At 39.6% G+C, this 21,360-nt stretch overlaps 1 protein-coding gene across 1 annotated transcript; it reads left to right on the top strand.

The window, feature by feature from the left end:
* The first annotated feature begins 11,935 nt into the window (after positions 1–11,935).
* LOC144699617 (neuronal acetylcholine receptor subunit alpha-3-like) lies at positions 11,936–21,107 on the top strand. Its single transcript, XM_078570686.1, has 6 exons — positions 11,936–12,144; positions 12,346–12,485; positions 12,655–12,699; positions 13,548–13,657; positions 13,779–14,781; positions 18,952–21,107. Exons 1-6 carry the CDS (start codon positions 12,084–12,086, stop codon positions 19,072–19,074), a joined length of 1,482 nt encoding a protein of 493 aa, XP_078426812.1. The 5' UTR covers positions 11,936–12,083; the 3' UTR covers positions 19,075–21,107.
* Positions 21,108–21,360: the final 253 nt, after the last annotated feature.

The raw sequence follows: 21,360 nt of genomic DNA, 5'->3' as shown, positions 1-21,360 counted from the left end.
TCCAGAAAAGATTCACGGGGATGGTTCCAGGGATGAGGAACTTCAGTTATGTACTTAGATTGTAGAAGTTGGGACTGTTTTTCTTGGAGAAGAGAAAATGCAGAGGAGATTTGATAGACACATTCAATATCATGAGGGGTCTGGACAGAGTAGAAAGGGAGAAACTGTTCCCATTGGTGGAAGGCTCGAGAATCATAAGGTACAGATCTAAGGGAATTGGCAAAAGAAGCAATGGAGCCAGGAGGAGAAACAGCAAGATCTGGTTAAAATCTGGAATGCACTGACTGAGTGTGTGGTGGAGGCAGGTTCAATTGAGACATTCAAGAAGGAATTGGGTTCTCTGAAAAGGAAGAATGTGCAAGATTACAAGGCAAAGGTGGGGAAGTAACAATAGGTGCATTGCTCATTCAAAGAGCCGACACAGACACGATGGGTTGAATAGCATTCTTTTCTGTGATTCTGTGAAAAGAGTCGCCATCATTGTATTATTTTTAACATTGGAGCCATCAGATGGAAGGATGTCTATTGTAAATATTCAACTGTTTTATATGGCTGCTACTTAGATGTTTGTTCAATTTTTTGTTTAAAATACAGTAACATCACACTTTTAACACAAAGTGTGGCCTGGCGTGATATTCTATCATCTCAAAGACTACAGTGAGCTCTTATGGAGACCGCTTAGCAGTTAAAAGCAATTACTAGTCAATAATTTGTCACGGCTTTTCACAGGCATGTGACTGAAAATTTCTTCAGATCTTAAGGAAGATATAGACATTCTTAAAGTTTGATGGAGTTGCGACTTACCCACCAGTGAGTTTTAAAGTGTAAGAGCCAAAATAATCTTAGATAAGAGGGTTAGAAAAAACAAACCGGTTCTTCAACCAATGTTGCCCACATTAAACCCTGGCCATTAACTCTAAGCATCTTTGCGACTTTTCCACTTCAGTGCAAACTGTTATTAGAGTTTATGACTGACTATATATTACTGACTGCCAAAGCATGTGTGATTGGTATCATCAAGGCTGACATTTATAAGAGATTGTCCACATTCTTCTTCCTTCGATATTTGCTTAGACCCCATAATCTAGAAAATGCTGTTTGCAATATTAGCCTATAATAATAAGTAAATTTTCATGTGAAATACCCCTCTGCCATTTTAATTCGACCACTAACTCTTCTGCTTCTGTCATGTTGTTGTGCTTCTGAACATTTTCTCACACAAAAGATTCGGATAGAAGTTAATTATATGGTGGCATTGCTTTTAATAAAAATTTTAGACGGTTTGAAATCCTCCTTACTGGCACATGCTGGAGCTGTTGGATCAAGGAGCCACTTGGTAATGTTAATGAGTTCATCCAAGAGATAATGCACAGCAACTGAATATGTGGCCTATAATGACCTTGGAAAAAAGGAATTTGTTATCTTGTTTCAGAATTTACTGTAGGGATTTACGGTTTGAGGTTTGGAAAAAATTCAAGTCCTCAAAGGCCAAATCTTCATCCAGAGTTGGGTGTGGAGGGGAAGCTGAGGGCCAATGGAAATGATGCCTGGTGGCAGCCATACCTTGTTAAATTGTCAGCTCTATTGATCAACCTTTGGGCAGCAGAGCGATTGGAAGTTCAATCACACTCACACCCAAACTCCCCCTCCCTGCCACTCTCACCCAGGACACAGGTGACAAAAGAGTGAAACACGTATTCAAATTCAGTCCCAACAAAAGCTATTGAGTGGAACAGGTTGGAGGCAAGCCCCCTTTAAGAAGAATGCTGGTCTAAGCTTAGTTAGTTGGTCCGGTTTGTGAGAGAAGGGAGAATGAATGACCTAGAGTTTCCGCTCGATGGTACTGCTTTTCCCTGACACAATATGACTAAAATCAATGTGACCAACACTTGCAATGGTGTGGCTTTCTACTTACAAACAAATATATTTTAAATGAAGAACATGTTCAACAAAATGGAAAATAGGAAGAGCCAACTTGAGGAGCATCACCTGTGATTCAGCTCTCAATGTGACGATATGTTAAAAAAAAAACCCGGTAACAAAGGCAAGGCAGAAAAACATAAAGAAAAGAAGTAAAGTTGAAAGAATAGGGATGAAAAGGAGGAGGTAAGAAAAACAAAATGAAAATCTAAAGAAAACACAGAAAAGCAAGGAACGAGAAACGATAGGAAAAGTGATGCAAGAACCGGAACAGAAACAAATGTAGGAAGATAGAAGGAAAGAATCGAATTAATTTTCATTTTTGATAAGCTGCGCTCCATGACGATTGTTGGGCTTCCTCCTTCTCATGGTAAATTGGTTAATGTTCAGTTATAGTTGCCAATGCTCTCAGTCACTGCCCCATCAATAAAGGTGCACCGGCTTTTATTGAGAAATCATTTATTCCATTTTACTGGCCTCATTCTTACCACCAAAATAAATTACTGGAATTAAGCAGCACTGAGTCAAGGTAAATAAAACATAGGAAAACTGGACCCCTCTTCAGCACACTTTGGGCTTTGCACCCACCTGCGTTTCACAATGCCAAAGCTTCCAGGCTCTTCCCATTGCAAGCTGTTGGCCTGCCACTGGGAACCCAGGCAGTAGAGTAGCCGGAGTTTGCAGATTGCTCGAGGAACATAAGGGACCTGCTGTGGCTACTTAAAGGGAAGTGACCACTTAAAGGTAAGTGGCCTAAAATTGTACAGCAAAATCACCTGCACTGAAAATATTATGAGATGGCAGAAATAATGGAGGAATGTTGGTCTTTGACTAAAGTGAAACACAGGGGATAGCAAATGGGCAGCCTGTGCTCCATCCCCCACCTGGTTTTCTTTCTCAATAACAGCGATGGGAAAGATAAATTGAGATAAAGTGTAAAAAGGCTACTTCCTGATATCTGACCTGGGATGGAAAGTTTTCATTTTGATTTTCTGATTTGTTGATTGGCCCATTCTGTATCTGTTTAATTGTTCTTTTAGGAAAATAATATTTCAGCTAAATCGGATGCTAGTGCAACGTATTTTTTCAAGTGTGAAGTTTTTGAGGCCTGGTGGACACATGCTAGATCTAAGTCTTTTAAATATTTATACAAAACACTTCTGCATCTAGCATGTAGTCAGTGCCTCTGTCAAGCATAATTCTTGTCAGCATAAAATCCTAATCGATTCACTTTTTCCAGGAAACATTCAAAGAAATGTTGTTTCCTCACCATTGTACACATCTTTCACAAACTTCAATCCTTTCAGTTACCATGTGAATCCCTTATCACTTGCACTCCCCTAACACAACTTGCCACAGTGTGCCCTTTGGCTTACTATCAGTAAATCAGCAATAATGGGAGATCTCCTAGTACTCACATTATTGAAAAAAGTTTTCTTTTTGGTGGATTAAAGATTATAATCAGCAGGCTGGCTATCCTATTATTATTACTGCTGTTCTTGTGGCGTGACAATTAAAATCCTTTCTGGAAGTCACAGAAGAATACAGCCGTTCATATGATGTGACATTATAGAACTATAATGCAGTAGAGTACATCAAAAATACTTTCCTCTTGGGCAGGGGTGAGGATCACACATTATCAACTTTAAAAACAAGAAAGCTTGGGAAACTTTGAAAAAGGCCAATCCTACTTAAGCCCACACATGTGAGCATTTCCTGATAATCTTCTACAAACTCCTAAAAACAAATGTCAGTCTAATTCTCCTTTAATTAACAGAGCAGCTTCTGATTTATTATGTAAATTTAAAAACCTCTCTCGACCTAAATGTTGCTTATGTTTTATTATGATTCAGAATCACATTACAATATTTCAGTATGGCTATCACTGTTGTCAGAGACAAATATTCCTCCATTATTTCAGCCAGCAAAAGAGCCAACTCCCATTTCTGACTCACCGTTAACGTGCCCGATAGTTTAGTGCACCCAGGACGAACAATAAACTTTTCAACGTAAATAATACAAGATACCTCACATTTTAGATGAGATGCTAGGCAGTTTGTCTTTTCCTGGGGAGCAGTGAGCCTCTGGAATACATTACCAGCTGCTGCAATATGCTAACTCTGCATGCATTCAAGAGGGAACAGGACCAGTTCTTGACTGGGACAGAGATTGCATTGTATAGAAGCTAATACATAACACACTGAAAATACACTGTCTATGGGATCTCCTGGACTGGTTTTGATTCTTGCTCCGACCAGCTAAGTATGAGGCAGGCTTGATGGACCAGTTGTTTTTTTCCTGCCTGCTATTATGTTCTTCCAATTTCTCTGCCCAATGGATGAATAACACACAGCCTAACCCTGAACCTATAGGGCTGAATTCTACCCCCGTCGGGGGCGAAGTTGAAGGGTGGGCGTGCCAATCGATGCCCCTGATCGGAGGTGCGGCGCCATTTTACGTGGGAGGGCCAATTAAGGCCCACCCAGCACGACGTCTGCACAGAAGCACTGTGCGCTCCCTGTGCGGGCGGGGGGAATCGCAAAATCGAGAGTGCGGTCTTTTGCACATGCTCACGAAAGAGCGCACTCATCTCCCTGAGGCTAATTGCAGCCTCCGGGAGATTGGCTCAAAATGTTAAAAACCTAAAAATAGAAATGTCAAATTTCCCTAACATGTCCCCTCATGTGATAATGTCACATGAGTTGGGACATGTCCATAATTTTCCAAAAAACTTTATTAAACTTTTTTAAAAGCTACATGAAACTCATCCCGCCCATGCATGAGCTTTCATGTTTTTTCTAGTTCTCACCGGGGCTCCTGGCCTGCTCGCCAACCTTAAGGTTGGACGGGCAGGTGCTTTAATTATATAATTGACTCTGCCAATGGCCTCAATTGGCCGTTGACAGGTCGGCGGGCCTGCAGCTGATTTCGTTGTGCCCCGGCCTTCCTGAAAAGTTAAATGTGGCGGGTGGCGTCGGGAGTTCCGCCCGACGTCACCGAGCGTCATTTTACGCGTCGGCGAGAGGGCCCCGCCCCCGCTCGCCAATGCGTAAAATCCTGCCCATAAACTACTGCTAAGATTTATTAGGTAGAATTAAATAGAAACAAGAGTGATCACAGTACTGTAGATTTTATTCAATTACAGCAAAGTAATTTGGTTTCTGGTCAGTATAGCCATTTAAATTTCTTTCAAAAATAATAAACATCTCAAAATTTTGATTATTTTTCACACATTAAATCCCATTTTTGTGACAAAAAGCTTAAAAATAAAAATGGATATTACTCGTGTTCCCACTAACTCCAATTCAATGGCTTATCGAAGCAGATATTCACTTTTATCAATGATTGAGCCTCTGCAGGCTGCTTGCTGAAGCTTTTGTACACTTAAAGGCACTAAAAAAATGCAAGTTGTGGTCAGTTCTTTAAAGTGGCTTGACTCGGCAGTGATTATGCGCCTCTATGCTTTCAAGCTCAAATGAAGACGAAGGAATATCAAAAAGGCATAAGAATATACGAAATAAGAGCGAGTATTCCAGCCTTTCTCAGAGCCTGATCTGCCATTTACTAAGATCATGGCTGATACTCTACCTCAATTCTCTCTAGAGGAATAGAATACAAGGGGCTAAAAGTCATACTTCAGCTGTACAAAATCCTGGTTAGATCACATCTAAAGCACTGTGAGCAGTTCTGGGCACCACACCTTAGGAAGGGTATCTTGACCTTAGAGGGAGTGCAGCATAGAGGATCCCAAGGTCAAATTATGAGGAGACATTATACAAATGTGGGTTGAATTCTCTGGAATTTGGAAGGCTTGGGGGTGATTTGCTCAAAGTTCTCAACATATTAAGTGGACGGATAGGATAAATTGGCAGTTTCTGCTTGTTGCGGAGTCTAAGACTAGGAGACATAGTCAAAATTTTAGAGCCAGACCTTTCAGGAGTGAAATTGGGAAATAATTCTTCACGTAAAGGGCAGTGGAAGTTTGGAATTCTCTTCTGCAAATGGCAAATGAAGCTAGATTAATCGTTAATTTTAAAACTGGGATTGATGGATGATTGTTAGCTTAAAGTATTAAAGGACATTGAACAAATGCAGGTATATGGAGTTAAGTTGAAGATCAGCCATGATCTGATTGAATGACAGAACTGGCTTGAGGAGCTAAATGGCCTTCTCCTATTCCTATGTTCTGATGCTTCTAACTTCATCTTCCTGCCATATCCCCATTGTTATTTTTTTTATTGAGTATTTTATTTTTATTCTTAATTGTTCAAACTTAATTATCCAATTGATAAAAGTAAAAAACTGCGGATGCTGGAAATCCGAAACAAAAACAAAAATACGTGGAAAAACTCAGCAGGTCTGACAGCATCTGTGGAGAGGAATACAGTTAGCGTTTCGAGTCCGTATGACTCTTCACCAGAACAGATTCTAAAATAACCCAATAAAACATTTTAATTTTGACAAGACACAACCATAAAGCAAAGATGGACTTTTGAGAAGTAAATAAAAAGAAAAAAATATATTTTGAAAGGAACAAGTATGCTTAACAACACAAAACAGACTTTCACAGCTTCAATCGGATGATCAGACTGTTAGTAAAGTGGTCCTTAAGTGCCTTGGTTGACAGCAATTCTTTCAAATTCTGCCTCGGGAACATCCAGTTCGTGACGAGCGAACAAAGATGTTGTTCGGAGCTCTTACTTCTAACCCTTAAATTATCGTTTCCTCATCTCGGATCATGTCTGTGTAAATCCAAAACCAATTTAAGTTTATTGCTAAATTGTTTTAATTGGAGCTTGACTACTTGCGTACTTTGTCCATTTGAAGGAACAATGTATCTTTCACAGTGTCTCCTCTTATCTGATTTTGTACAATTGTTTATTGTCCGATCCCAACTCTGAGCTGGTCAAGGCTGGAACGAGTTGAGCTTAGCACATAATATGATTTGATGCTCATGTAAAAGTAGAATTTTACAGCAGCATTTTAGTGCTTTTTAGAATTTACAGACTCTTGAATATAATTCAGCCTTAATAATATAACTACTTGATTAATTACTAAATCTTCAATTACAACTTAATTGAGGTATACTATTTGGTCAATCATCTGTTTTTGGCTTATCGCTAATTGTACAGTAATTCTTAATTAATGTATGTGAGTAATTATAAGGTGCAGAATGTAAAATGGTGTCTTTGGCCAAGTGTTAGTACAAAATGGCATCTTGGCCTTGTTAGCTTACTACAGTGAACATGATATGGAAATAGCCTATAAATGGTCAAGTTACATAAAAATCTACTACCCAGGCATATTTACCTCATATACCTTAATTTCTTCACTGCACATAAATCTATCAATCTCAATCGTGAACATACTCAGCAACTGAGCATCCACAGCACTTTTTCTTCCACAGCTGCCAATTATAATAGAGTTTAAAGGCATCAGTCAGTCTGCCTAACAGATTTATCTGATATGTTTACAACGTGAAACAAAGCAATGCCCAAGGCTGAAAGTAATAGCTTTTCCAAAGAATGGGCCAGCCGGTGATTCCTATACGATAAGCCCTGTCTCCTACTAGCAGCCCCGTGATCAATATTCATTGTTTCCGACACCTGAATGAATTTTGCATCCATGATTTGGTAAACAATCCACATAGATAAGATGACTCATCCGGCCTTTTACACATGAGACAAATAATATGTTATCTTGAGTAGACACAGACTGTTTGCAGCTAGGAGTAATCAAATACAAGTGGTTACCAGTTGGTCAGCTAGCACAATGCCCTAAGAATTATTAAATTATAGTCTATAATTTGAAACAAGACAGATTTCAGATCTGTTACAATATTCATACCTTCTCGTCCATGTAATCATTCCTTTAACCCAAATACTGAGTACTGCATGCTAGGGATCTCTGTATTAATTGTATATTAGTTGTGCTTAATAATCAAAAACAATTGTCCTCGTGTTGGCCAATTTCTTCTGCTTTTTGTGGGCTAGCTCTATGCACAGAAATTGATGGATATAATGCCCAATCATATGAAATTCACAGCGTAACTGTCTTTCAATATGCATGGAGTGGAATTTTCTCTGCTATTTGATCCAGAAATATCTGTAATTGAGGCATGTAGCAAATATATGGCATAACAGATAGAGGAAAATTGGACTCAAGTGAGCTACATATCTGTTAATTGTTATGCCTGAGTTTCTTAGATCTTTTATGTCCATTTATTCCTCCCAGTCCCCAAATGCATTTCAGCTTATTATATTGACATTAGCCTCAAGCTAAAGAGCATGTACACACAAATTTCCAACTTTTACTCTGTTCAGAATGGATTTAATTTCAGTGCCAGAATTTTAGGCACAGCGGGAAACAAAGTCATATTTCTAGCGTTTTATGTTGATTATTGGAATCAATTTTATCATTGCTGAAACCTGCACTATATTTTGTTTGTTTGAAAGCATTTTTGTGGGATCAGTATGGCTAACATTAATAATTGGAAAGCTTCCATGATTACATTCCTTAACAAAGAATGTTGCACCTAATGAATGATGATTATATGGCTTTAAACTTTAATTGTCATACTTAGAGTTGGTCTGGGATTCCCTGCATATCTGCATTTACATAGGCAGCCCAAAAGACTGTGGAAATGTGGGCATAACTGTGTTACTTGCACAAGTACAATACACACTCATCCCCTCAACTTTTTATAATCATCTATCACAGTGATTCTCAAAGTGTGGTCCTGGATCCCTGGGGGTGTGTAGAGAGTTACAAGGAGGAGCCAGGAAACAATGTGAAAGTGCTTACTGAGCAGGGATGGCCTTATGGGTGGACGATGTGTGCAACTGGTACTAGGTGCCTGGTGAGGGCTTGGGTTCTCATCTTGCCACTGCACAGCCACTCAGGGTCTCTCAGGACCACCTGCTACCTAAGACACTGACTACTTTGGTTGAAAGCCCAAGCAGACTGATTTGGAAAAGTTAACAAAAGTCTCGAGCCTCTAGCATTGCCACACAGGTACTCAAGGAATTGTACAACTAGCGTCATGCCATCCTTCAGCCTGTCTCCAGGTATTCTGTAGGTCCACTGCTTCTATTTTGAATTAAATGGATGTTTATGGGTGTTTTGGGGGCGGGCTGCATTCTGCAATCACATCCACTTTTCCTTGCTAACTGGAAGCTACATATATTAATACGCAGGGCCCTGTTCTTTGCAGACAGAAAGAACATGTACACACATTGTGCCTGATTCAGCTAAACAAAATAAGTGACAGCCATTCACTGACTCATTCCTCAGCGCAATGCCTTGACCAATCAGGGTCAAGCTGTCTGGTTTAAATTTCAAACAATGCTTGACAGTTAACTGTCAGTTACTGGTGCATTCTCCATGGCAATGCCTCTACAATCAGAGCCCACTCGCCAACTAATCAGCAGTCTCTTCACATACGGTATAAATTGTTGTCTTTCCCTTATATTGGTATTCTTGCGAAGTGTCCTGAAGAGTGTAAGACAAAAAGCTTCTACATGTCTCTATTTTTCAGCAATACTTTCCTAATTACTTGCTGTACCTGCATACTAGCCTTTCATGGGCTAGGACACTCAGATTGCTCTGAATCTCAGAGCTCTGCAATCTCTCACCATTTAACATGCTTATTTTTTATTCTTTCTGCCAAAATAGACAATTTCACATTTGCACACATTATACTCCATTTGCCAGATTTTTGCCCACTCCTTACATCCTCTTCACAACTTACTTTCCTACCTATCTTATGTGTCATCAGCAAATTTAGCAACCATACCTTCAATCCCTTCATCCAAGTCATTTATTGCTGAAAAAACAAGACATGTCTAAGCTTTTCATCTTACACTCATCAGGATACTCACAAGAATACCAATATAAGGGGAAAAACAACGATTTAAACTGTATTCACCACTAACAGGGTGCTTCTGTCAAGCCAAAAAGATGTTCTGTCTATCACACAAATGAGTAATGTGGTACATGAATTTCAGTGCCAGTGTGATGCTAGGTACGTAGGCCATAAGTCCCAAAGACTGGTAGATCGTATCAAACAGCATGTCCCAGCCGCTGTACGCAATGGGCAGAGTACAAATCGCAACCAACCAGCCTGTGCTTGCAAAACTCAAAGCACAATGTCCAACATTAGATGTGATTCTGCGATTGGACAACATTTGCTAAACAATCGTCCGTTTGCTAAGAATTACGCTGACAACCAATTTAGGATTGTCATTTGGGCTCGCAGTGTGGCACATTTGCAAGTACTGGAAACTACGTTCTTTGCAAACAGAAACAACATGTACGCATATTGTATTTTTTCCAGCTAAACAAAATAAGTGACAGCCATTTGCTGACGCATTCCTCAAGGCAATGTTTTGACTAATCAGGGTCAAGTTGCCTGGTTTAAATTTCAAACAATGCTTGGCAGTAAACTGTCAGTCACCATCAGTGGTGCATTCTCCATGGCAACATCACTTGCCAACCAATCAGCATTCTATTCACATACAGCATAAATTGTTGGTTTCCCCTCTTATATTGACATTCTTGCGAAGTGTCCTGATGAGTGCAAGGTGAAAATCTTAGACATGTCTCATTTCAGCAACACTCAAATTCTGTACTGCCAAATGACTACGTCATTTATATAAACTGTAAAAAGTTGAGGCCCGAACACTGATCCCTGTGGCACAACAGTCATTGCATCCTGCCAACTAGAAAAAAGATCCATTTATGACTACTCTGTTTCCTGTTAGCTAGCCAATCCTCTATCCAAGTCAATATATGTTACCCCCTACAACATGAGCTTTTATTTTCTGCAATAAACTTTGATGTGGCACCTTATCAAATTCCTTCTGGAAATCTAAGTTCAGTACATCCGCCGTTTCCCCTTTATCCACAGCACATGCGACTCCTTCAAAGAACTCCAATAAATTGGTTAAACATGATTTCCCTTTCACAAAATCATGCTGACTCTGCCTGATTGCCTTAAATTTTTATAAGTGCCCTGCCATAACATACAAATGGTACTCTAACTGGATTGTAGTTTCCCGCTTTCTGTCCCCCTCTGAATAAAGGAGTTACATTTGTTATTTTCCAATCAATGGAACCTTCCCCAATCTAAGGAATTTTGGAAAATTAAACCCAACAGATCAACTATCTCAAAAACAGAATTACCTGGAAAAACTCAGCAGGTCTGGCAGCATCGGCAGAAACACCGCCGATGCTGCCAGACCTGCTGAGTTTTTCCAGGTAATTCTGTTTTTGTTTTGGATTTCCAGCATCCGCAGTAGTTTTTTGTTTTAGATCAACTATCTCACTAGCCACTTCTTTTAAGGCTGTAGGAGGAAGTCCATCAGGACCTGGGGATTTGTCAGCCCCGCAGCTCCAATTTTCTAATGACCAATTCCCTGGTGATTGTAATTTCCTGAGTTCCTCCCTCCCTTCCATTCCCTGATTTATAGCTTTTCCTGGGATGTTACTTGTAACTTCTCTAGCAAAGACCAATGCAAAATACCTGTTCAATTCGTCTGCCATCTCCTTATTTTCCATTCTTAATTCCCCAGACTCACTTTCTATTGGAGGGGAAGACTAGAGGATGTCGAGTGCCTTACCTTTCCTCTTCTGGACAGGTCATTGAATTTCTTGAGGCAGTACTCTGGGTACCACAGACGTGGTGCTCAGTGCGCCTGCCACCTCCATCTGACTGCGCGTGAGAGGGCTGGTGTGTGGGCGAGCTTTCAAGTGTAGGCTGGTGTCGGCAGAATGGGCATATTTTGAGTGTGACTTCCGGATTGTGCCCCTGCAGGAAATTCTAGAACGTATGGTATAAGTTCTGAAGTTTCCTGGGAAATTTAGGAGTAATGCACCCCCTAGGAGACGCTTCGCACAGGCTTGCAGCACGTAGTGTGCTTCTGCTGGGTTGGTGGCGGGGTGGGGTGGTGGGGGGAGGAGGAGCGAGGGCGAGGTACCTTGAGGCTGACTGACAGGAGGCGAGGAGCCCAATCCTGTACTGTACTCCAAACTGAAGGAGGGAGCACAGCCCCGAGCTTGTGTCTGCCTTCATCCAGCTGGAATAAACCCGTGTAAACGTCCCTTCCGACCAGAATTGCCTTCAGCAACTCAACTCCCATCAAAAAGCAGCCGCTTCCGTACAGATGACAACTGTTAGGAAACCGCATCCATTAATCCTTATTGTTTTGCCCTTATTTATACACGGTAAGGAGACTATTTAATTATTCACAACAACAAAAAAAAAATATGGGTTGCAAGCATAAAGACTATTATTAAACTAGACTATTATATAAAATATTGACATTGTTTGCAGAATACAGATTTGAGTCAGTGAGATATCTTGCAATTTTATATTCTGCGCCCTTGTGAGTGGATGTTTTCTTGTGTGTTTGTATGTGTCTGCAGGTTGTTTTTCCTCCAGGGCAGAATATCGGCTGTTCCAGAGGATATTCCGCCGGTATAACCAGTCCATCAGGCCGGTGGAGAATGCCTCTGACCCGGTCACAATCCATTTCGAGATCGCCATCTCCCAGCTAGTAAAAGTGGTAAGGGAAAGACTGCGAATTATATCAGAACTTAATTGCACGTGTCTTTTTTTTTGGATGGGGGGGGGGGGGGGGTGGTGGGGGTGGGGGGAGGTGGTAGTGGTGGTGGTGGGTGAAGTGCTGTTATTCAAAAGTTTAATTCGTTTTATTTCAATCACCTTTTTGGCAGGACGAAGTCAACCAGATAATGGAGACAAATCTTTGGCTCCGACATGTAAGTTGTGCCAGGTGCGCTGTACATAAGCAATGCTGCTCTCGACGCTTAGCCCACTAGCAACAACTGTACCATCAGGGCCCCTGTATGTTCATCCAATCTAGTTTCTCAGTCGCGCGAACCAGCGAGGGCGATTTCAGCTCTTCATTTACTTCCAGCCCCTGGGGAACTTGATTCCCTTCTGGGCTTGAATTTTATCACAGCTCAGCTCGATGAGCCACAGCGCCAAGATTGCACTTCTAGACTTGCAATGACACAACAGCAGCTGGAAACCTGACTCCCTTCGACTCTTTGAAGAACAGTGCGAATTGTGTGTGGTCCACTGCGCTTTGACAGTTCAGTCTGGGGCACCGCACTCTGTTTCAGAGCTGCAACAGGTGACTGGGAGCTAATATGATTCAGAGTTTAAAAAAAATATATATATATATATACCGGCCTGTGGACAAAGAGCAGTGGAGTCCAGCTAATTGTGTTGCTCTTTCAAAGAGCCAACGCAGGCGCTATGGGCCGAATAGCCTCCCTCTGTGCTCCCGTCATAACAGGATTGTACTGAAATAACCGCAAAGGCAATACACTGCAGAAATGCTGGAAATCTGAAATACAAACAGAAAATGCTGGGAATACTTAGGTGTGGCATTTATGGGAGAGAAACTGAGTTATTAATGATTTGGGTCAATGAAAGTTCTGATGAAAGGACCGTTTATGAGTCAATGCACATGTAAATCTAGTATTTAAACATGTGAATTAATAGCAGGTCGTGCCTAATAAATACTCCATTGATAAAACAGCATTGCATAAATTTACAATGAGCGCAGCATTTTCAATTCCTCCCTGGGTATTTCTAATAGATCTGGAATGATTACAAGCTGCGATGGAACCCAGCTGACTATGATGGGATTGAATCAATCAGAGTTCCTTCTACCGAGATATGGAAACCAGACATTGTGTTGTACAACAAGTGAGTTTAATGTGAGCATTATACGGGAGCCAGTGCTTTAATCTGTAGGGAGTATTTATTCATGGTTTCTCTGGATATTCTCTAGATTCACTGACTACTTTTGGACCCTTCTCCTTTGTAGTGCAGTGGGAATTTTCCAAGTTGAGGACAAAACCAAAGCGTTACTCAAATATGATGGAACCATCACCTGGATACCTCCTGCTATTTTTAAAAGCTCCTGTCCAATGGACATCACCTATTTTCCCTTTGATTATCAGAACTGTTCGATGAAATTTGGATCCTGGACCTATGATAAAGCGAAAATTGACCTTGCGATCATAGGGTCTAAAGTAAATCTGAAAGATTATTGGGAGAGCGGCGAATGGGAGATCATTGACGCTCCGGGATATAAACATGACATTAAGTATAATTGTTGTGAAGCTATTTATGTTGACATCACCTACTCTTTCTACATACGAAGGCTGCCCTTGTTTTACACAATCAACCTGATCATCCCCTGCCTGTTGATCTCATTTCTTACTGTTCTAGTTTTTTATCTGCCCTCTGACTGTGGAGAGAAGGTCACTTTGTGTATATCCGTCCTCCTCTCTTTGACAGTATTTCTGCTGGTTATCACTGAAACCATCCCTTCCACCTCTCTGGTGATTCCTCTGATTGGTGAATACCTCTTATTTACAATGATCTTTGTCACTCTGTCTATTGTTATTACAGTCTTTGTCCTAAATGTCCACTATCGAACTCCAACAACTCACGTCATGCCGGGGTGGGTGCGGAGGGTCTTCCTGCACTTCTTACCCAGGGTGATGTTGATGAGAAGGCCTTTTGATGAAAAGCAAACTGAAAATTCCAGGAGCAAGCGAAGGAAAGCTAACTGGCCCCAAACAAGCTGCACCAGCTATCTGGAACACGGTGACTTCAAGCTTAGCAAAGACCAATCGAAATGTCCCTGCCAGTATTGCAAAGAGCCCAATGACGCTGCTTTCTGTACCCTTTGCAGACACATCAGTCCTCAGTCACTCGAGCCTTTGTTGGGTGTCTCACTTCTTTCTCCTGAAATCCGACAGGCTATAGAGAATGTCAAGTACATTACAGAAAACACAAGGAGCCAGAATGCTGCCAAAGAGGTAGGTGGAGATCCTAAATGTGCCTCTGCTTAATGGGCAATCAATAAGGCTGTGTATTGTACTTTTAATAGCCCCTACAGCTTTGTTTCTTTGATGCAAAATACAGTACATAGAACAGTTGTCTTCACTATTTTTCAAGCAAGAACCACTTTAATCAAAAACCTGCAGTGTGGGAGCCACATCAACCGCTAAATTATTGTTGCTTACCACTCCAGTAATTCAATTAGGCCAAAAACATACACAACACCAACAGTTGAATACTTTGCTTGTTCTATGGTGGTTGCTATGGTAATATAAATGTTACTATACAACACACATACTTAGATATACTTACTGTACCATGTGGTAAATGTGACATGTAAAGAAGGCTGACTTTTGATAGGCTCGGTACATATATTTTTAATGTTAAAAATAAAGCAAATGGAAATATAATGCTGGGTCAGGCTCCGGCTCACCACTACCCTTTGAGTATAAAGCAGTTACTCAAAATGGATAGATGGAGTCAGGGAGCTGCACTTAGTGTCGATGGGAGCCCCCACTGGCTCAAGGGGCTTGCAATGAAGAACACTGGCATAGAATTTGCAGCATCAAAAAAGGGCATTTGAGTCAACTGGTTCACTTTGGTGTTTGTGTTCCCCTTAAATATATTTATGCTTTTCACCTCAACTACACTTTGTGGTATTGAGTTCCACCTTCTAACCATTCACTGGATAAAGCTTCTCCTGAATTCCCTAATGGATTATTAGTGACTAACTTATATTTATGACCCCATAGATTTTGTCTCCCCCACAAGTGAAAACATTTCCTCTAACAAACCCTTCCATGATTTTAAAGACCTCGACAAGGCCACCAATAAGTCTTCTCTTTCCTAGAGAAAAAACCCTCGTCTATTGAATCCTTCTCCATAGGTATAACCTCTCAGTTCTAGTATCATCCTGTAAATCTTATCTGCACCTTTTCTACTGCCTTTTTATCCAGGCAGGAAGGCAATCACACACAGACACACAAAAAAAACTGTCCCTTTCCCATAATCCGCAGTTTATCTTATTCCAGTGGGAATTGCCAATGACATAAGTGTCTGAAAAGGAAGCCATTCACCCAAGACAAAATTCAACCTGTGGCAGAAATAATACACTTCCATTTGAAACAAAAACTCAACAGTGTGTGTCATGGTAATGTTACCATTTGGTGAGTAATTTTATATCGTTAATGGATAATAGAAATACAATCTTGCAGGTGGTCCTTTGCAATTTGCCCTTAGCTCCAAAATCAAGCTAAAACCCAGGTAGATAGATACCTATAACCCACTGCTGTTTTACTTCTATGATTGATGTCTTCAACTGAACTGAGGAATTTAATTCAAGCTGTATTAATCAACCCCAAATATCCACAACACCCTCTCCATATTTACATCTTTATATCTTAATGTGTTTATATTTTATATGCATATTTATTTCATACTTTCATTATTTTACATGTGTTATATTAATGTATTTATATTCTTTGCAAACTTTATTACTAAACCAGGTCTTTTTTTGCTTGCTTCTCTAAGTCCTGATGTTAATGTCCTTTCCTGTGAAATGTACTGATGTTCACTAATTCAAGTGCTGAGAAGCCCAGTATTCACAGAGTTAATGTGATTGAGCTGGCTCTTTTTGTGGCAAATAATATGAGGTCCACTTATTTATTGGATGTCACCAAGAAAAACAGCATACTAATTATATAAACATATTTGCCCATTAATCTTGATGAAAATAATCGTACTGTAGTTCAGCCTGACTGCGTTACATATTTTCATACTCTTTAATTTATGTGTGCTTACATGATCTCAGGATCTTCCAAAGCACTTTACAGCCAACCAATTACTTTTTAAGTGTAATCAATGATATAAAATAGGAGAAAACAGCAACATTTTGTGCACAACAAGGTCCCACAAATTGCAGTGAGACAAATAACCAGGTAAGTAATGGTGGTTGAAAGATAAATACCGGCCAGAACAGTGGGAAGACACCACTGGTCTTTTTCAAATAATGCTGTTGGGATCGTTTATGTCCACCTGAGAGAGCAGACAGAGTTTTAGGCCTCCCAGATGGGGCTTACGGTCCCCCAGACAGGGTTTAATGCACTTCGGAAAGCGTAGCACTGCAATGACATGCCAGCTTAGATTATGCGCTCAAGACTCTGAACCCACAACCTTCTGGCCCAGGTGGGAATGTGCCAGCTGAGCCAAGGCTGACATCTTTTAGGGCAAGGCAGTGTAAAAGGTTTTCAGAAACAAACATAATTGTGCACATTTTTTGTGCACATGTTCAGATAGTGAGAATAGGATGCTTAGATTTAGATTTAAAATAGAAAAGGAAATGTGAGCAATTCTAGTTTTCCTTCTTGTGTTTTTCATTGTAACATTGGGTTTCTCTGATTTTCAATTATTTAATAGGAATCTATTGACAATAAGAAAGGAGCATTGGTCTGAATAGAGAGCTGAACAGGCTTCTTTGGTTCACTCGATAAAGCATCGAGTTAAACATAGCTCAGTACTATAATTCCAGCCACTTTGAATTTGATTATGAGCAGTGGCACATTTGACTAAGTCAGACCAAATCAAGAATAACATAATTATTCAGTTGAATTTCTTCATGCCAGAGCTGTGCAAACAGATCAGTAAATCACATAGCAACTTTAGAGCAGCAACTTTATAAGACAGCAGCTGAAAAAGGTGTTCCACAGAGTCAGCATGGAAGGATTGATGGTGGGCTTCTTACTCAGATCCACCAACAAATTAAAACCCATTTTGGAAAAATTCATTGCGCAGTCACACCACGGTGATTATTTTAAAGTTAGCATTGGATCTGTTGCTACACATTTTGTTTAAGTGCAAATCGTTAAATGCAGCTCAACTGCAACTGAATCAGTGTCACTTTAGCAATTTGGTTGGACTGTGTGATCCCTGGAAAAGGTAACCACTCCCATCACTGTAGCTTGGTTTTATTTGCAATCTAACTATAGAGGAGAAAGCTGACCTCTGAACCTTTATGTTTGTAATGATCTGCTAAATTCCCTTTATGTTTGTTAGGACAAAAGGATGGTCTTCACTCTCATAATCCCACTGTTTCTTTCCTAGCATAGCCAGCTGAAGATCAGTCAGAAGAAGCCTGAGTGTGAATTTAAGAACACATGCTCAGAATCTTACTTTCCCTTCTGACTAGAGAATAACATCATTCACTTTGGTCACTCTCACCATCCTTAATGCTCGTGCTAGTGTCAAACTACACCTGAAGTATAACTGCAGCAGAGGTCCCTTTCTCTGAATATAGCTTCCACTTTGGTCAGACAAACTAATAGGAAGCCATGAGGCAATATACACTCCAGAGGCTTGAGTATGGGGCAAAAGAGGGTCTGTGGATTTAAGTCTCAGATCAACCATGATATCACTGAATGGCTGAACAGACTCAAGAAGTTAAATGGCTTACGTCTACTTCTAAGTTCCTATGCATTGGAAAAATGAACATAAATAGTCTATTTTTGGTAGTGGTGGTTGAGAGGTAAATAGTATTTGACACTTCCAGTGGAGTACTGAGGGAGTGCTGTAGTGTGTACAGTGCCATCTTTCAGATGAGATGTTAAACTGATGCTCCATCTGTTCTCTGAGGTAGTAGAAGATCCCATTCAGTAAGAAGTGGGGCAGTTCTCCCAGCGTCCTAGCCAATATTTCTCACTCAATCACTCCCACCAAAAACAGATTATATATGGTCATTCATCTTGATGCTGTTTGTAGCATTTTGCTATATTTCTTGACATTACAATTGTGAGTACACTTTAAAATACTTATTGATGCTGATTTGTTTTGCTATTTACTAACTTGTTTGCTTAATACCATTTATTTGCTTTAAAGTTATACTATATCATGGAGAATGACACAGAATATGTCTTTGGGTATAGACCTTCAGGCAAACCATGCTATTTTCAATAATAAAACCACACAAAAATGCTCCCTGTACATGTTGCTGCTTTTGTTCCTCCCATAACTCTACAAATAATTTTAATGTCCCATGCCTTTTGTTCCATTTCTAAAACTCAAAGGCTAAGCATGGGAGTGGGTAGGGGTGGTATTAACCATCCATATTTGAAGTAAGTATGTAGATAATACTGTGCTCTCTTTGTGTTTTGCAGGTGGAGGATGATTGGAAATATGTGGCTATGGTAATTGACAGAATATTCCTGTGGGTATTTGTGTTAGTTTGTGTTCTAGGAACTGTGGGATTGTTTTTACAACCGCTCATGGCTGCAGAGTAAATCTGGTGCCCTCTTTGAAAGCTATGAAAATCATTTGTCTTCAGATCCAGTGTGCCAGTGTATATAGTACCAGTGTCATCTGTCTCACCAGAACATACAGGTGGCCAAACATAGCAAGATATCATTTTAACAAAAAACAAAAAATTACTCCATTGAAACCTCTGTCCTTGATACCATGAAAATATTGACTGTCAGCAAAGTACTGTTTCTGTGACCTTTTATGTATAAAAACATAAGTCATTGTCCATTGTATTGTATCATCATGCCAGTAGATCACGTCCTGTCTTCCTATATTGTGAATGATGTAATGATAACTTCATTAAAAACGCACCCTGTTAATGTTTAAAACTATATCAATAATGAAATAATATTGTGGATTTCATTCTTATTGTACTTGTTTTACAGTAACAAATTTTAAAAACTTCCTTTTTATTTTAACTGGATAAATGTAAATACGATATTCAGTGTCTTTCTCCAGATTAATCAGAGCATCAGATAATTTCAAAAGCATGTTTGTGAAAGGATATAGATTAGAGAAGAAAATGAAAGCATTCCAATATGCAGCATCTGAAAAAAATGGATTTTTAATGATCACTGATATTAAAATAAGTGGGTGACAATGTTGATTCCAACCTTTACAGTATTTTCATATAGTCCACATTGAATGTAGCATACCTGAAATACAAACATTATCTCGTTTATTTTATTTTCAAAAATTGTTTCGTAAGATTTTCCCCCTTTCTCTTCAGTTATCATTAGGGTATGATCCTGTGAGTACCAAAAACTTTCCTACATAATGTCCAAGTGATCATTCTTCATGCATGCACCTAGACAATGAGGTTCATTGGGCTATTAGATTTTAAAAGGCTTCACATTCAAGCATGTCCTTACTTGACACATGCACTTACCAGCTTGAGATGCTGGACAGTGGCCAGGTTAGGGGAAACCTGATTGTTTCCGCCCTGTCCTTAGTTGGGGTGCTAATTGAAACCTTCTACAACAGCCAGCTGAGATCAGCCAACTGCAAATCTTGGACCTACCTTAGCTGCACTGGGCAGTGCTTTTGGCTCCTAAGCCTGCTGGAGAGTGACTTTATTTTCACGCATTGCAGCTCAAAACAATTGCTGTGATTTCCTGTGTAAGTTTACTCAAATATTAAAAAAAGAAAGAAAGCCTTACGCATATAGTACTTTTCACAGATGTCCCGAAATGCTTTAAAGCCAATGAATTACATTTAGAGTGAGTGTTGTAATGTTGTAATACACATGGATAACCATGAATCTTAAATATTGCGCAATTGACAAAGGCTGTTCAAACAGCTGAATGCTAAGTGACAAAAACAAGGCATTTAGGTGTGTTTCTCTGTTTATGGATTATTATGGATGCTGTAGAGAGAGGATGCTGCTGCTCTGAACTTCTTCTAAAGGATATGCATATCATTAAGGCAATGCAGTTAAGTATGCTCATAACTAATCCTTCTGAATTCAGTAAATAGGTCACTGCACACACAAACCAAGGATACACAACGGTATTGGTTTTGAAAAGAGCACCAACTGAAGTTGGACTGAAGTCGTAGCAGTTCAAGCAACAGTTAGAGGATGAGACTTGAGCTGACATAATTTTTTCAGACAATTTGCATTATCTTTTGAACTTCAAAAATATTTGTATTTTAAATCTTGGGGAAAAATTATTTTTTAAACTGTGGGTCAACATAATAAGTAACGTGATGTGCTACCAATAGAGATAAATTTGAAAATAACTTTATTACTTTAAACATGCGATTGTGGAAATAAAGGCCATTGTTCAGAATAAGGAGAATAAAATGGAGGACAACAATCTTCAGAAAGTAATGATTCAGACTTATAAAAATAACTTATAAATTGTTTTATGAATCTATATGGTAAAATTCATAATCTCCACAGAAGAGCAGTTAATTTTAATACATAATATTAATATAACATAATCAAAATGGACGGAAAATGGTTAGTGTGCTTAAAGGTTATTCCCTTGAAGAATTCACTAGAAGAAGCACAGTAACATGTCTTAAATCAACAGAAATAATGACACAGCCGATGGTAAACTCTGAGTTGCTCAAATCCCAAAGGGAAACTTGAAACAACTGTCATAACCCAAATTTGCAATTTGTATGTTCCGACATGCAGGCTTTGAATTCAGTAGTAATAAGACCACTGAGTCTCAGGAGGTTTTTTGATAAAACTAAATTAGACATTTATTAATACATGAAAGATTGTAAACACATACATATGTCTATAAAGTTACTACCAT

Source organism: Cetorhinus maximus, chromosome 2 (assembly GCF_964194155.1).
Source record: "Cetorhinus maximus chromosome 2, sCetMax3.hap1.1, whole genome shotgun sequence".
Lineage (NCBI taxonomy): Eukaryota > Metazoa > Chordata > Chondrichthyes > Lamniformes > Cetorhinidae > Cetorhinus > Cetorhinus maximus.
This window is presented reverse-complemented; position numbering and strand designations above follow the sequence as displayed.